At 45.8% G+C, this 16,970-nt stretch overlaps 1 protein-coding gene across 1 annotated transcript; it reads right to left on the reverse strand.

Annotated features, from left to right (window-relative positions):
• Window positions 1–479: 479 nt before the first annotated feature.
• Window positions 480–14,327, reverse strand: LOC120639464 (protein ACCELERATED CELL DEATH 6-like). Its single transcript, XM_039915314.1, has 6 exons — window positions 14,185–14,327; window positions 12,537–13,136; window positions 11,673–12,193; window positions 2,188–2,821; window positions 1,560–2,101; window positions 480–1,284 (listed from the first exon to the last, which is right to left on the reverse strand). The coding sequence occupies exons 2-6, from the start codon at window positions 13,132–13,134 to the stop codon at window positions 685–687; spliced, it is 2,895 nt and encodes a 964-aa protein (XP_039771248.1). The 5' UTR covers window positions 13,135–13,136; window positions 14,185–14,327; the 3' UTR covers window positions 480–684.
• Window positions 14,328–16,970: the final 2,643 nt, after the last annotated feature.

A 16,970-nucleotide genomic window follows, 5' to 3' on the forward strand; every position in this document is an offset into this window, starting at 1 on the left:
TTTGTTCTATAAATACATACAAGGTCCGAAAGAGAACCAGCGCTTCGGCAACTCTTTCTGTGCTTTCATTAAGCATTTCCATTTATGTTTTTCATACAAATTTCAAACGTTGTGTTCTGAGATTGAAAAAATTCCTCTCGTGTCACCAAAATCAGGGACATGGTGGCTAGTACCTGGCTGGTTCTTTGTGTATTCTCTCTGGTGCTGTTTTAGTTTGTTAAGTTTGTTGAACACACATGTCCATCCCTAAAGAATAATATTTAGCCTTACAGATAGAGATATGCATCCTTTTGATTGTAAGCCACAACACTGATGTTTCCTCACGACATAGAATACAGTACTCCGTAAGTTTTGTTATAAACGCTGTACAATAGCTTTGAAAAACTATAACTTGTATCATGCCATCGCTGCTCATAATTTTGCTGGATTTTCAAAAACCCTACTATGGAGCTAATATATCCCTCATCAACAAAGGAAACTTGTAAGATGTCCAATCTGGAAACAAAACAGTACCACTCATCTGCACAAACATGGTGCAATCAGTGTTCAAAGTACATAGTGCAGGTTTTACATAGAATTCCAAATTGCCCAAATAAAATGTTATTATCCCAACATAGAGATACAATATGTTCGAGTATTAAAATATAGAAAAGCAGCTGGGCCCAACAATTGAAGCTGATGAAGCTAGATCATACTAAGGAGCTCAGACTTGAAATTCCGACCCAACCGGAATCTCAGTTCCAAGATGGGCCATTCTCCTAGTAGCTTGGTAAGAATGGGCAATAAAGATGTTAGAACACAGATTGTAACGGCCAGCCATAGGAGATGAGGAGCAAGAACAGTGAATAGACCAGTTGCGAAGGCTGTGGTGGTAGCCATGTATGCAAACCACATAAGCTTCTTCGTAAAAGATCTGTAGTAAAGTAAGAACTCAAGATCCTCCCACCTTGCTATGATGCACACAAAGGCAACAACAAGTGAGGAGCACATTGCCAAGGTGTCTGAGAGCAAGAATGCCTGGAAAGCAAACTTCCTTGCCATGATGGGAAGCCCCTCGTTTCCGGAGTCACTGCTATATCCTCCAGGCAGAGTGAAAGCAGCAGCAAAGGTAATAGTGGCAAGGAGGATGGCAACTAGGGAAGTGTTGCCAGTGTATGTTTGAGTCAGTGACTTAATATCCTTCCTTGATGAGGCTGTCACTTTATTCTTGACTTGCTCATGGAGATTACCAATAGAAGGTGCGTGTAGAGGATCAGCTTTCAACATAAGCATTGACACTTCATTCTGCATAAAATTCAAACAAATGTGCAAATAAATAAATGGAGTTTGCAGTATTTAATATATATACTAGTACTCAAGGGAATTAATTAATATAATGAAAATTAATTGGATTCCTGTTGTGTGAGGAATCCTCGTGCCATTGTATTGTAGCACATAACTAATGAGGAATTATAGTATTATTTATTTTAGATTATGACCAAAATGGTTGTTATTTATATTGCTTTGCACTGCATTGATACAAGGGCTGAGGCATTTGGACAACAAACATACGTACGTACCCAGTTTAATGTCTTGGCGTGGTGGGCGGTAGTACCTAGTAACCAGGATGCTGGGTTACCCACTTTGTTGAGCACTGTAACATCAATGTCCGGGCATCGTAGCAAAGCATGGACTATCTTTGGATCACACTTTCTTACCGCGTTATGCAAAGGAGTCTCTTCATTTTCGTCTCGCACGTTGACTAGTTTCCGAGTATACTTTGAATCAAGGAAGAATTCTAGAAGCTCCATACGACCAAGCATTACAGCTTGCTGAAGACATGTCGATGTCGTCTCGTCGTTTGCAACGCGACAGGGAGCATCCGGACAATGCTTAAGAAGCTCTTTGGCAATACCAACATATCCCCGTGACGCTGCCGCAGAAATAAGAACAGGGGATCCCTTAGAGGATACTGCGTACCCTAAGGACCAGTCATGTTCGAGCAGCACTCTCAGGACCTCAACCTTGTCCCAGTGCGCAGCCAGGTGCATTGGAGTAGCCTTATGCTTGTCTTCTTCTCTGGCCAGCCCGGGACGTGTCTCCATAATCCTTTTTGCGATGGCTGAAACCAAATTAATAAATTAATTTACTACTACTGCTCCAAAATTAAATTTCATACACAATCCACACACACTAAGCATGCACCACCTGTATTGCCACTTCTCACAGCAGCATGCAGAACATTGTAACCATACGCTCCCCCGTGAGCAGAATCAGGGATCTCCAACAGCTTCTCGAAGACATCCGCGTGATTTCTCATCACCGCGATGAACATGGGCGACTCGCCGTATTGGTTTACAGCACGCGACAGTGAAGGCTCGGCCTCTATCAGCTCCAGCGCGAGGTCCCTGTGGCCGCTGCGGATGGCGTGGTGCAGCGCATTGCATCCGTTCCTGTCTTGCATTAGGATTGCGTCGCTCAACTGCTGAGCAATGCAGCTCCTGAGAATAGATGAAGCCAAAGATGTATGGCCGCTTGCTACGGCTGCGAGCAGCGGCGTCTCGCCGTCGGCATTGGTGGCGGCCAGGAGAGGCAGAGACTGGCTGAGCGACATGACATCCTTGCAGAACTCCTCGTGCCCATGGATGGAGGCGATGTGGAGGCAGGTGTTCCCTTGCGGGGTTGTCCCATGCAGGACGCCAGGGACATGCACAGCCATGTGCTTCATTTCTGCAGCATGACCAGACGCTGCTGCTTCTAGTAGACGTAGGTCCATCAGAGGGTTTCCTGGTGAACGGGTAGCCCCTGATGGTTCTGGCGGGGAAGATATATCGTCTGCCATCTGTAATACAACAACTAGTATTGTTTACTCAAAACTGTTGATATATAGGACAAACAAATTTAGTTGTCGTTCGAAATTAGTATCTAGTATTATTGCATAAGAGATCCGCAAGCTCTAATTGCTGCAACACAGGCTGTCTCAGTAACAGGCAAGTATTCCAACCAGAATCCCATGTATCTTATAATCTTATAATAATAATAATAATAATAATAATAATAATAATAATAATAATAATAATAATTACTAATTAGACACTACTACTCCCTTTTTTAGCCTCTATGTAATTTCTCCAACGACGCACTAAAAAAAGTACAATATCTTAGAAATTCAAACAACAAATTAAAGCCAAACATCATACAATCTATTTTTAGACTAGGTCTAGTCGATAACGATAGTCTTTTGGTATAATTTGGTGCATTTGGTGTGAGCAGGGGAGAGGAAAGAGAGGAGCTCTTGGGAGAGAGGAGAGAGAGTTTAGGGCATGTTTGGAATCACTGTAATTCTACAGTTTTGAAGTATATGGAAATACCATGGTATTTTGACCCAAAAGCTGTTTGGTTGGTCTTTGCAACACAGAGTTTCCAATAGCACAGTTTCCTCAATACCACAGTATTTTTGGGGTATTGAAAACTCTGTTAGCCAGCCTTGTTCAAGCCGACCGACCACGGTCTACCACTCAGCTGACCCCCACAGGCTCACGCACACACACACTCACGGTCTGGGAGATGAACACCGAAGGTGGAAGCAGAGAGGAAAACAAAGGAATTGGTGCTGCTTCAAGTCTCAGAGCCGTAGCTTCTCGTTCCTTTATACACAACCAGCTGACACCGAAGGCATGGCGCTACAGTTGCTACTGCTACTTTACACTGCAGCCATGCTGCAACTACTACCGCTACTGTTGCTCCTACTGTTGCCATGCCGGCAACTGCTACCGCTACATCAGCCGTCCGAACAAAAAGGACAGGCATGGTAAAAAGGGGAGCTAGTGCTCCTACTACTATTGAAAAAGCAAGCAAGAGTCGGTAATTATCCAACAATCTTCCCTTAATTGCGCTGCTCTTGCTTGATCTCCTCGACCCCTAGGTTGGTCTTCAGCTCCATGAGCCGAACTCGACCGAGAGGCTTGGTGAGGATGTCCTCCAAGGGGGACAGCTCATGGCGTCCACCAAGGGGGCAGTGTTGTCCTTTGACAGCTTCAACTTATCCATGGGCATCTGGCACGCCCCGCACTTGCCCATCCCGCTCCATTCCAGCAGCTTCCTCGTGTAGGCGCTCTGGCAGAGCGTGATGGCGTTCCCGGTCTGCTCCACCTCAATCCCGAGGTTGAAGTTTAGCAGACCGAGGTCGGACATGCGGAATATCACCCTCATCTCCTCCTTGAAGGCATCGATGTCCCGTTGCTCGGTTCTGGTGACGACAAGGTCGTCGACGTGCATGCCGACGATCACCAGTCTTCCCCATCCACCAGCTTCGTCACGGCATGCTTGGAGAGGTGGTGCGCCTCCAATGCCTCCGTCACGTTGCTCTCGGGGGACACCCACACGGCGACCGTGGGCACTGCGCCAGCGCGGCCGTTGCCGCCAGCGGCACCCTTGCTCAGCGCCACCCAGTGTCCGCCACGGTCATTGGCGCGCACGTTGTCCGGGTACCTCGGCAGCTCAGTGAAGACGGACGCACCCACCCGGGGGCCGCGGACCTATTGCCGCCGCAGCTCGCACAGCACCTTGTGCGCCACCACCACGTGCTCGCCATCGCCACCGGAGCTCGCCAGCGTAGGGTGTGTCGACGGATCTGACCCAGAGCGCACCGCCGTGGTCGACCACCTCGCTCACGGACACAAAGCTGAACCCCTCCAGCATGCCTCCTGCTCTACCGCTACAAAAGCGTGTTCGGTGGCGCACTTGGTGTAGCCGAGTGACATGAGGCAGAAGTCGAGGTCGGAGTTGAGGCCGGAGTTGCAGTCGTAGTCCAACTGCAGGTGCTGGCCAGTGCGGTCCAACCGCCGCTGCCGGTCGCGTTCCACCTCTAGGCTTCAGTCGTCCTCGGGGAGCTTGCCGAGCCTCACGAGCGCCACCCACGCGTCGCACGCCTGCAGCACTGCCCGCATGTCGGGGTTTGCAGTGCCATCTGCACGTCAGCCTCCGAGTCGGTCACCTCTGCCGTGTCCAGCCGCAGAGTAGCAGTAGTAGGTGCCATGGACGCAGCCTGTCGCTCCCTCTTGGCTATGCGCGCGTCCTCGGCCTTCGTATCCTCCAGCGCCTCACGTGTGGCCCGAGCCTCCAACTCCTCACGCTCGACCTGTGCCTCATGCCGCCGTGCCGCCTCCTTAGCTTCCGCCATGCGCAAGGCTGCCAATGCGTCGTCTAGTCGCCCGATGAGCCTCGGCAGTGCGTGCCTCGCGCGCCGCAGCCGCACACTGCGCCCTGCGCCGGTGTGCTGCTACCTCCTCCTCCCCCTGATGGTCCGGCTCCTCTCGACGTACCGTGTGTCTTGCCGCCGCTGCAGCTACCCAGCTCTTTGCTATAGCCGCCAGTGAGCCTAGCGAAGCCGCTCTGACGTCCTCTGCATCCCGTGGCATAGGAGGTCCTCCCTGGCCCAGCCGATGGCGTGGGAGTTCTGCCTCGCCCGACCCCTGCGGAAGGGGTCTGCCTCAGCCGACTTCAGCAGAGGGGGTCAGCGGTCCGCCTCGTCCGACTCAGCGGAGGGGGTTAGCGGTCCGCCTCGCCCAACACCAGTGGAGGGGTCCGGGAAGGTCCGCCTCGCCCGACCCCCGCGGATGGGGTCCGGGGAGTTCCGCCTCGCCCGACCCCCGCGGTTCGGGTTCGGGGAGTTCCACCTCGCCCAACCCAAGTGGTTGGGGTCCGGGGAGGTCCGCCTCGCCCGACCCAAGCGATTGGGGTCCGGGGAGGTCCACCTCGCCCGACCCCGCCACGCCCGACCCGTGCGGAAGAGGTCCGGCTCGCCCAACCCCTGCAAAAGGGGTCCGCATTGTCCGACCTCCGCCAGATCCGGGGATTGCAGTGGGGGCGGCATTTCCTCTGTTTCCAAAATAGAGGAAGCTCCTCCTGGGCTCTGCTCCCCCTCTGCTTCCTGACCTAGCTCACCTGCACCGGAGTACTCCGTGCACTCGACGGTGAGGGAGCTGCTCAGGGACTGCAGTGGTGGCATTTCCTCTGTTTCCAAAATAGAGGAGGCCCCTCCTAGGATCTTCTCCACCTTCGTTTCTTGACCCAGCTCCCCTGCACCGGAGTACTCCATGTACTTGACGGTGAAGGGGTTGCTCAGGTCACCCGGCGTCGCTTCCCCATCGACAGACACCCAGCCCTAGCACGCTGCCTCGTTGAGCTCGACGCGTGCGCACTGGTCCTCCTCTGCTTCGGTGCCGATGGCGCACACCTGTGCCATCAGCAGCGCAAGCTCCTCCTCCTCGTCATCGTGCGCTAGGTGCTCACGTTCCTTGCGTTGTGGCTCCCTGCAGTCATAGGCCCAGTGCCCGACCTTACCGCAGTTGCGGCACCGGTCCTAGTCGATGCGGTCGCCGCCGTCCTTCGCGACGCCCTCCGGCTTCCGCCGCGGCTTGCCACACCGCCTGCCGCGCGCATCGCCTCCTCCGCTACCGCTACGCAAAGCAGAGTACCCTTCCCCCTGCTTGCGCTCACGCACGCGTGTGACCCACTACTCCTCTGTTTGGCTACCAGCGGTCGTGCGTGCGGTCACCTCCGCATGGTCCTTGACCGCCTTCAGTCGCCTGGTGACGTCCTCGATCAAGAGCGTGCTCGTATCAAGCAGCGCCTCAATCGAGAGCGCGATCTGCGCAAACCGGGGTGGCACGACACATTGGTACTTCGCCACCACCTCCTCCTCATCTGTGGTAATGCCTACCTGCACTAGCTGACTCCTCAGAGAGGTCAGCCGCAGCGCGAAGTCCTCGACGGCCTCGCCATTGCGGAACGCGATGGCCTCGTACTCCTTCTCCTTGCGCACTCGGTCGCCACCGAGCCACATGGTCTCGAGGCACTCCCAGGCCTCCTTGGCGTTATCCTTATCACCCAATGTGGTGATGTACTCGGATGGCACCAACTTCAAGATGGCCTCCATGGCCATCTGGTCCTCATCCTCATCGATAACACCCATGGTCACCGCCGCCCACAAGCGCCTAGCCTTGAGTATCACCTTCATGAGCACCGACCACTCAGTGTAGTTGGTACGCGTGAGCATGGGGTACTAGGCGCTGCCAACATCCCGCACTGTCCTCGTCACAACGTATGTCATCTCGCGATGCTCCGACATGACCGAGCCATGACGTACTCGTCGGTCGGCGAAACGTCTGCGCCCACGCTTGGCAGAGGTAGCCTTGGGAACTAGGCACTCAACACAAAGCTCTGGTACCACATGTTAGCCGGCCTTGTTCAAGCCAACCCCCAACATCGAGTAGCCCGACCACAGACTACCACTCAGCCTACCCCCATAGGCTCACGCACACGCACACACACTCACGCTCTGGAAGACGAACAACGAAGGTGGAAGCAGAGAGGAAAACAGAGGAATGGTGCTGCTTCAAGTCTCAGAGCCGCAGCTGCTTGTTCCTTTATACACAACCAGCCGACACCGAAGGCATGGTGCTACAGTCGCTACTGCTACTTTACACTGCAACCATGCTGCAACTACTATCGCTACTGCTGCTCCTACTGTTGCCATGCCGGCAACTGCTACCGCTACATCACCGTCCGAACAAAAAGTAAAGGCATGGTAAAAAGGGGAGCTGGTGCTCCTACTACTATTGAAAAAGCAAGCAAGAGTGGGTAATTATCCAACAAACTCCACTCGGGACCAAAGTTTTCTCCACCGAACATCCACTTGTGTTGCCCGCCTCTCGCCTCACGCGCAGCGCCGCTCCTCCCTCGCCGCCCCACATCCTGCACTACTCCTTCCTTGCCGCCCCGTATCCCGCGCCGCCCCCACCCCCGACTGTCTAGTGTCGTTCCTCCCTCGCATCCCCATATCCTGCGCAGCTCTGCCACCCCCACCTCCCGGCTGCTCCGCTCCGCTCCGCTAGCATTCCCAACCGCTTGCGCACCTCCCTGCCGTGCGGCGCCTCCAGCTGCAGCAGGACGATGAGGAGGTGGTGGAAGCCACCCGGGCCGATGCCGAGATGCGTCGCCCGCCCAAGGGCTAGGTCCGCTTAGCTGAATGGGCCACACGCCATTGCTCGTCCCCGCCACCCCCGTCCGAGCTTCCTCCTCGGCTCGAGCCGACTTGCCCCTCACCTCCCCAGTTGTACGGCCTCTCGCGCTGCCCCTTTCTGCCCCTACCGTCCTCGTCACTACCGACCTCCCGCGCAGTGCTGTGTCACGCCTCCTGCCCCTACCTTCCTCGCCGGTCGCGCGTCCCCACCATTGGCTCGCCTCCGGCCTCCCGCGCTGAGTTGCGTTGCTTTGCCCACGCGGAGGAGGCACAACACATGCTCCGTGGCGGTGCGCCCCGCCAGCACAGGCACCGCCGAGTATTGCAACCCCGTCTCCCAGTTTGCTCTGCACGCATGGCGACCCCACCTCTCTCATCGCTCTAGCCGCACGGCGGCTTCGCAGCGGCTCGACCCCCGCTTCACTCCTCCCGGCCGCCCAACATGCGCCGCCCTGCCGGCCACCGTCCTCCCTCCCTTGCCACTGTATGACCCACGTGGCGCTGTTCTAGATCCCTCTCCGAACTGCCTCCCTCTCTTATCAATTTATAATAAAAAAAATACCGTGAAATCAAATGGACTCTGGTTTCCAAGAAAACTGTAGTTTTAATGTAGTATATGAAAACCACAATGTTGATGTCACATCCAAAAACTAAACAAGTTAAGAGTAGAAAACACAAGATTTCTTTTGGTGGTTTCTACCCAGAAGACCTAATGTCTTATTTGGATGGTTATTACCTATCTTGAGCATATTATAATCTAATAATATAAGGGGGGAACATGCATTAGTTTCATTTTATTGAAATAATCAATAATCATAATTTGCAGCAAAAGTAAATAACATTAGTAGGCCCCAAAACATGATTCAACTCGGCCCAAAGTTCTATACTGTATAGCCCAGGATACAAAAAATAAGAGAAAATATTAATTTCTTATGGGCTAAGACGACCTATCAAACTAGACAGTTTGTAGCCTAGGCCATCTAGTGCCTCGCTCCTCTAGCATGGTTTCTTTAAATTCGCTAGGAGCGCATATCATGTAAGCACTCATATGGCTAGCCACACTGACCGCACACTCAAACATAGTTGGGATTGCCTGAGTAGTTTTGAAATGTGCCTACCATGATTAACACACTCCACACAAGTACACACACCCCAACCTTTGGTCCCCTCTTGGGATAAACCCGGTGCGATGCGCAACGTTCGAGCCCCATAGCTCGTTCGCTCTAGCATGGGTTCTGAGCATTATAAGACTCACCTCACCAAAGTTTCTATCTCAATATCTATATCAAACATCTCTCTATATACAGTGTATCTACAATGTAAAACAGTGTTTTGGCCATCCATATAGCAAGTCTTAGTGATGATAGCCTATGTAACCCATGCTATGCTCCTGGGCCTGCGCCATGAATTGGCAAAAGTCTATTGATCTCATAGCCAGTGAACATTCTTCAGTTGTATTCGTCCATGATATCGCATCTGACTGCCACAGGATTGGTTGTGAGGGGAGACTGTTGGAAGAAACACTCTTATTAAATTAACTAATATAAATTATTATATTAGTGGATTTGATGTGGCAATAGCCTGTACATTCGTTGTGCCACTGCCACAAGGGGTAGAATCTTAAGAGACTATCAAATATATATTCATAGATAACTTTTTTTTACTTATAACTAGTTACAATAGCTTATCTTTATGTTATCTCTCTCTTTGTTCTTTTTTAACAAAAACACCCACAAGTATACTTTGTGATAATTTTTGTAAAAACTAACAATTTCTCCATATAATTTTCCATACATATTCATAACTTATCCTTTCTTTTCATCATCCTTCATATATTCTCAATATGTGCTTAATTGACACCTTTACTTGTGGGGGTACTTGTGTTGTGTAAGTCTTCACATGGTCTATGTGTTATGACATTATGGATCTAGATTTTGGTATTTGAATTTTTATTTTATTAGTTTTATACTGATTTTTACCTGCATATTAAGTTAACATTTTAGTGCTTATAATACTATTACTGAAAACTCTCCTATTTTGTTTTATTAAAATGTTGATTTTAAGCTCTAACCTACACTCCTAGTTAATATAGTCGCATAAGCAATTGCTTCAGTAGACCATGTCAGCTTAGGTGTTGAATTTTATCTATCAAATAATTATGTGGAAATATATCAACATAAAATAATATACAAACTCTATCAATACAAATATGTTATAATGTTTCTATCAAAGTATTTTATCTAAAGGAATAACTTACATAATTCATTCTCATAAGGAATAAATTATAATATGAAATAAACTTTTAATGTCATCGCTAATTGGTTCTTTAAGGGGCTACTTTTCAGAATTGTTAAACATAGCAATATATACTCCAGCATGTATGTATATGTGGCGTAAATGGTGGCAATAACAACATCTATGCTGAATTAAAATTATTTTTTATATATTATTGATGGTAGAATTTGGTAATTTATAAAAATATATAATTGTACTTGTATTTATTTTTGTTTGGTTATTTGTATGATGGCAAAAGTGATATAAATTTAAGGAGCTACTATCAAATCAATCTTATCATACTCATAGTTTTAAATAATTTAAATAAAGATTTTGGTGTTATTATATATAATCTCTCAAAATAGGTGGGTATATATATATATATATATATATATATATATATATATATATATATATATATATATATATACAAATTTTAGGTGGGTAATTTAGATACAAATTGGACGTAATTTAAGATTATCTTTCATAATGATAGATGTGTGTAATTTTAATGAAAATTTAGGAGAGATTATTTTGCATTGTCTTTTTACAAAGGTGGAGGTTAGTAATTTTTTAGAAAATAGGATATATGTAATGTCTTTGGTATCAATATACCAAATTGATTGCGAGATGCTTATGCATTTTATGACAATTTTATCTTTTCTCTAGCACATTTCAACTCCAATGTTACTATTACTCAGCGAAGATTCTAGAGGAAGAACCACTTATGATACATGCTAGATAAAAAATAATCTTCAATATTCTCATAAAAATGAGAAACATCTGGAACCATTATGGCCTTTAGATCTATTATTTTTTCTCGAACGCGTAGGAGAGCTGCGCATCAATATATTAAGAAGGCCTTTAGATCTATTATTAAAATGAGAAACATCTGGAACCATTATGGCCTTTAGATCTATTATTAAAATGAGAAACATCTGGAACCATTATGGCCACTATGCCATTAAGGAAGATAATTTGGTGTGTGTGTATGATACTTCATGTGTTTCTGCATGAATTTTGATGTGCTATATAGAAACATAATTGGAGTGTGAAATAGTAAATAAAGTACTGGAATTACGAAAGGGAATATATGTATATGTTTCGTGGCTTCTCCTCAGCATATGTATATAAATGTTGTTAGCCATACAAAATCGATGGAAGTCATAAACAAATAAGGGTTTTAGTGGCTGATGAGCCTTTCGATGCCGTGGCATCATGGAATACCAGAAAACTCTCATAGTGTGGAGACTCCTATTTTGATATAGAGTATTTTCTAACGTTTGTGTCGGGTAACAATACTAGCTCATACAAAATAGAGACTTTCTTTTTTTTCTCCAGCATATTTTTTTCTCCAATTAATAACAGTAAGATGAGGACACAATATACATACCGATATTAAAGGCTTCGCGGGGTTGGTGGCATGAAGTAATTCCCAGCTTGCCGATTTACCGGCGCTATTAAGCACTGTTATGTCCATATCTTGGCGATGCCTTAAAGCAGAAAGCATCTCCACCTTCTTGAATTTGGCTGCGAGATGCAGAGCAGTTTCTCCTCTGCTATTTTGCATGTTAACGAGTTGCCCAAGTTGCTGTGACCCCAGGATAAACTTTACATACTCCATATGTCCACACAACACTGCTATGTGAAGGCATGTGCTGCCCTTTGGATCGCAGTAGGGAGCATCTGGACAATGTTTAAGAAGCTCTCGAGCAACACCAACAGCACCCACAATTGCGGCGACACAAAGAAGAGGTGGGGAGATTAGGTACCCTAATGACGAATCATGTTCCAATAATACTTTTAGCACGTCAATCCTTTTTTCGCTCACAGCTAGGTGCATTGGAGTAGACTTATTCTCGTTTTGTTGTCTGACTAGCCAAGGGCGTAATTCCATAATCCTTTTAGCTATCACTGAAAGCAAATCAAAATGGTAAGGTCAACCAAAAACTAATTATAAAAATTGAGGATTAATAATGATGGCATTAGATAATACTCCATTTTTTTCATTCACAAATGTACGTCAGTTATTCATCATATTTAAAAAAGAATTATTCAAACATGTAAAAACACAAGTCGTGCTTAAACTATCTTTAAATTATAAAGCAAATCACAACAAGATATATAAATGATGATTTATGAATTTTTTATTATAAGGCAAATGGTGAAAGTTGTAGAAAAACGTCAACCATGATATGTATTTATGAGCAAAGAGAGTACGTTTCTGTAAATGCATCTCTGATGGACACTCTTATACCTGCATTGCCATTTCTGACAGCAGCATGGAGAGCATTGAGGCCACAGGTTCCCGAATGAGCTGAATACGGAATCTCCAACAATTTTTCACACACATCTGTGATGTTTCTCATCGCTGCGATGAACATGGGCGACTCGTCGTTTTTGTTGACAGCTTTCGACAAGGCCGGCTCTGCTTCTATCAGCTCAAGCGCCAGCATCGTGTGTCCTCTGCGGATGGCGTGGTGCAGCGCGTTGAATCCGCGCTTGTCTTGCTTCAAGATTACTTGGCTCAGCTGCTGATCACGGCAATACCTGAGTAATATAGAAGCTACAGAGACATGGCCCCTTGTCACGGCGGCGAGGAGCGGCGTCTCGCCATCTTTGTTGACGGCGGAGACGAGTGCTGGAGACTGGTCCAGCGTCAGGATACTCCTGCAGAATTCCTCGTGCTCCAGGATGCAGGAGACGTGGAGGCAGGTGTTCCCCGGTGGAGTTGTTCCCAGCAGCACGCCTGGATCAAGAGCCAGTTGCTTCATTGATGCCGCATCTCCAGATGCGGCTGCAGCCAGGAGACGTCGGTCCATAGTTGCTTCTCCTGACGTCGTACCGGCTGCCATCCCTACAGAGAACGATTAATCCGTCACATAATTAGTTGTTCGTAGAAAGCTTGAAAAGAAAAGCACTATTTTGACGAGGCGCCGGTCATGCAGGAACTTTTAGGTGTCTTAAGGCTCAAAATATTACTTGACGGGGGAGATAATCAATGCCGATTATTCAGTAGTATTAGGAGTTATAAGATGCCAAAAATTTCAATATTCATAAAAATGCTATTCCAGGTAATCCATGCCATCGTATGATCAAAGACGGGTGTTGTTGTAGGACCCTCTCAATGTTATTGCATCCACTGGGAAAATCAAAACTTGCAATGGTATTTCGGTCGTCAACAAACACACTCTTAAGGCCTAGCTAGCCAAAAGATGATGGGAAGAACCTAGTCCTTCTAACATGGTATGTCTCAAACCGATGAACCATGACTTGTTATGCTAGAATACAAACTATCGCTATATTAGTGGAAATATCCTAATGGCAAGATAGTTATGCTGACGTTTCTAGCTGACAAAATGAATAAACTGTGGTATGAAATACATGTAGTATGTACCTCTTTACTGTAAGTAGTTAGTGATACATTTTTGCTGACTACTATTGTAGATCAAGAGTATGTATTTTTTTCAGTTATTTCATAAAAAATATTTTATACCATTCATAAATTTTGTTAATCTGTATAGAGGTAATGCCATTGGCACATTCAATGCATTAAAGATAACAATACTTTGGATCTGAAGTAATAAACATATACTAAACAGAAATTCATGATAGCAGATCAAAAAATTAGAATTTTGGTATAACTTTCTTATAGGAATGAATAAATATGCTAATGACTGTTACTCCATGTAACTATAAAGTTTTTTGTTTACCTTATCAATTAGGCCGTTAGGTGGCTCCTCTGGAGTGGAACTCTCCGGGCTCAATTTATATTTTTCGGAGAACAGATAAAATCTGACTCATGTTATGCTATGTACAGATTTATTGCTTGATCTTAATTTTGTAATTAACCTACTAGCCACGAACGAAATAACATAAGAAATAAGGATACCCATGATATATACCTGGCTGCTGAATAGGGCCGGTAGTATGGACGACAAGTGATGATTCGACCCCTTTACGCTGTCAAACCATTAACCAGTGATGATGCAAGGCGTTGCAAACACAGGTCAGATATATAAAATGACACAACAGGCTAGGTAGGCATGGAGCATGTTAATTGTCCGTCGCAGCAGCCTTATTATATACAATCCGACATCACCAAAGCTGCGAAAGGGAAAGGGAAAAAAAAGAAAAAGAAAAAGGGGGAAAAGAAAAAGGAAAGAGTACCTTGGGTACTAGAACAAAGCAAAGAATCGCTTCTAATATATGACAGTGACCGACAGATACTAATTTGGAGCTGAGGAGTATTTCCGTATGCTTCATATATATAAAGGACGTGCAAAGCTGGGTTACCTAGTGTTCAAAATTTGCGTGATAAACAAAGGCATAGTTCAAGGATGGTGAAGTAGTGAAGTGAATCAATGTATTCTCATGGCGTTCATAAGGACCAAAAGCATGTGACAGGGTATGTAGTCTAGTGAGTGTGACAACCTTAGTAGCACCTTAGATTAATTTTGGGTTCGTTCGACTCTCGGTGGGAGTGAATTTTCACTGTGTCATTCTTTCGATGTTAAGCGACGTGTACTTTCACAACGACATACATGCCTTAATTTCATAAATCACAAGATTTGTTGGCTCAGTGTGGCTCAACTTCTAAGAGGTAATTAGAGGCGAAGGGTATGCTGCATGCATTAATAGGGGAAAGTATATTTGTGTTTGTAATCGTCTGTCTATGTAGTGTCTGTAGTTAGTAATAAATAAATGCCAAAACATATGGATGAATAGATACGAAACATGGCACCACATAACATATTTTGTTCAAATACACCAAGCCTCCAGTTACGAGTAAGTAACATTTTGGGTTATCCTGAGTCAATCATTCAAGTCTTTATTAATCATTTTCTATGTTGGGCATGGATATTTTCATTACCAGGGATTTGTCTAAAAATGTGATACCTTTTCAAAAGGAGCTTGTTCTTCCACTGATGCAACTAGGGACAAAAACATTAGGAAACGGTCGAAAATGGTACCAAAATACAGAAAACAAGTTGGCGAATGATTTTACTATATTCATGAAATGAAAAGAAACAAAAAGATTAATGTAAATCGAACAAGTGCATTCACCTTATACATTATGAGGAACTATCGTGGAGATGATTGGGAGGCTTTGTTATGCTAGCTTGTATATGCATGTGTGCTTAATTAACTACTAGAGAATGGGGCATCTAGACTCAACCAAAGAGCCCTGGACACAACTTAATTGTCTCAAACACAATACACGGCCCAATGGACAAAAAGGCAGTAATGCAGCACACTCATACATTTTGGACACTGACTTGTTTTGATGATAATAGTTGGCTTCGGTCGAATTTTGACATGGGACGACCAGTGGCATTGGAAATATTATCTCCTTAGTTTTCAGTGGATATGTACAACATCAAAACATAGTCCATATGCATCCTGGGCGATGAATTTAGTGCATGCTGCTCCTGGATGCCGAGGTGGACTTGAAGTCTAGTTGGACTAGACCTCCAACATGATGTTGACGTCCTTACTAGTCCTCCTCACCTCCTTGGACACCATCAATTATCCCTTGACTCTTTCCATGGTTCCTAAGCATAATCACATCATTAGGTAGCAATGCCTGCCCTTTCAACTTTTCTTGCCATCAAACTCCATTGGCGCCCATGCTTTGTGTTCCACCACTGTCGCCAGAAATCCAATTGCTCCCTGTCTTCTTGATTACATAAGCTCTCCTGGTTTTTCATCATTTCGGCGACCATCTTCATAATACATCTCACACATGTCCATATTGTACCGTGAAAAAAAATTATTTAATAGTTTCCAGGGTGCCCACATAGTACTTGCACCAACCATATTTAAAGCTAAATGTTGCTTCACAGCCTCACACAGCTACTATTTCACCACTACTCCCTCCATTCCAGTTTGTAAGTCGTTCTAGCATTTGAATATATACATGCACTACTCTATGGATGTGGTTAATATACGTGTCTAGATTCGTCAACATGTATATGAATGTGGACGGAAAAAAAGAAGGCTAGAACGATCTACTATTTGGAACGAAGGGAGTAAGTCAGAAATACTCCCTACATCCTCACCACACGACTATCTAAGGTCACGTTAGCATGTTATCTAATGGGTTTACCTTAAAGCCCACTAGTGGACATGTGGGGCATAATTAATTAGTCATATATTGCTAGTTGATATGGATATATGGAGATTTTCATTCTGTATATTGGACCAATCTCTTTTGAGAACCACACATGAAAAAATAGACTATTATATGGTAGAAGCCCTTAGGTTAGTAATCTCTAAATTAGAAGCCTATAAGAGTTTAGATTTTTCTTCTTCTCGCTATTGAGCCGCAATTGTAGACTTCTCCATCATGAGAGCCCACATGCACATAAACCTATAGCCTTTGGGATCCGATACTAGAAGGAGTTTAATAAGCAGGTCTTTTGGAAATCTCTCTGTACAATTGCTCAAGAATAGTTTGGAACATAATTTCTTTTTTTTGAATAAAACACGCTTCCTAGATTTATATATTGCTCTGATCAAGAAGATCATCACACACATAATTGATTACAAATTCTGGGAGGGGGTCACTCCACACCATCGGGTGATCCGGGTCCCTATTGAGGCCATCCTTAGCTAACATGTGCGCACACCCATTACACTTCCTAGGAACATGACATAGCTCAAAATCAAAGAAAAAGGCATCAATAAT

The sequence above is a fragment of the Panicum virgatum genome, chromosome 7K, assembly GCF_016808335.1.
Source record: "Panicum virgatum strain AP13 chromosome 7K, P.virgatum_v5, whole genome shotgun sequence".
NCBI lineage: Eukaryota > Viridiplantae > Streptophyta > Magnoliopsida > Poales > Poaceae > Panicum > Panicum virgatum.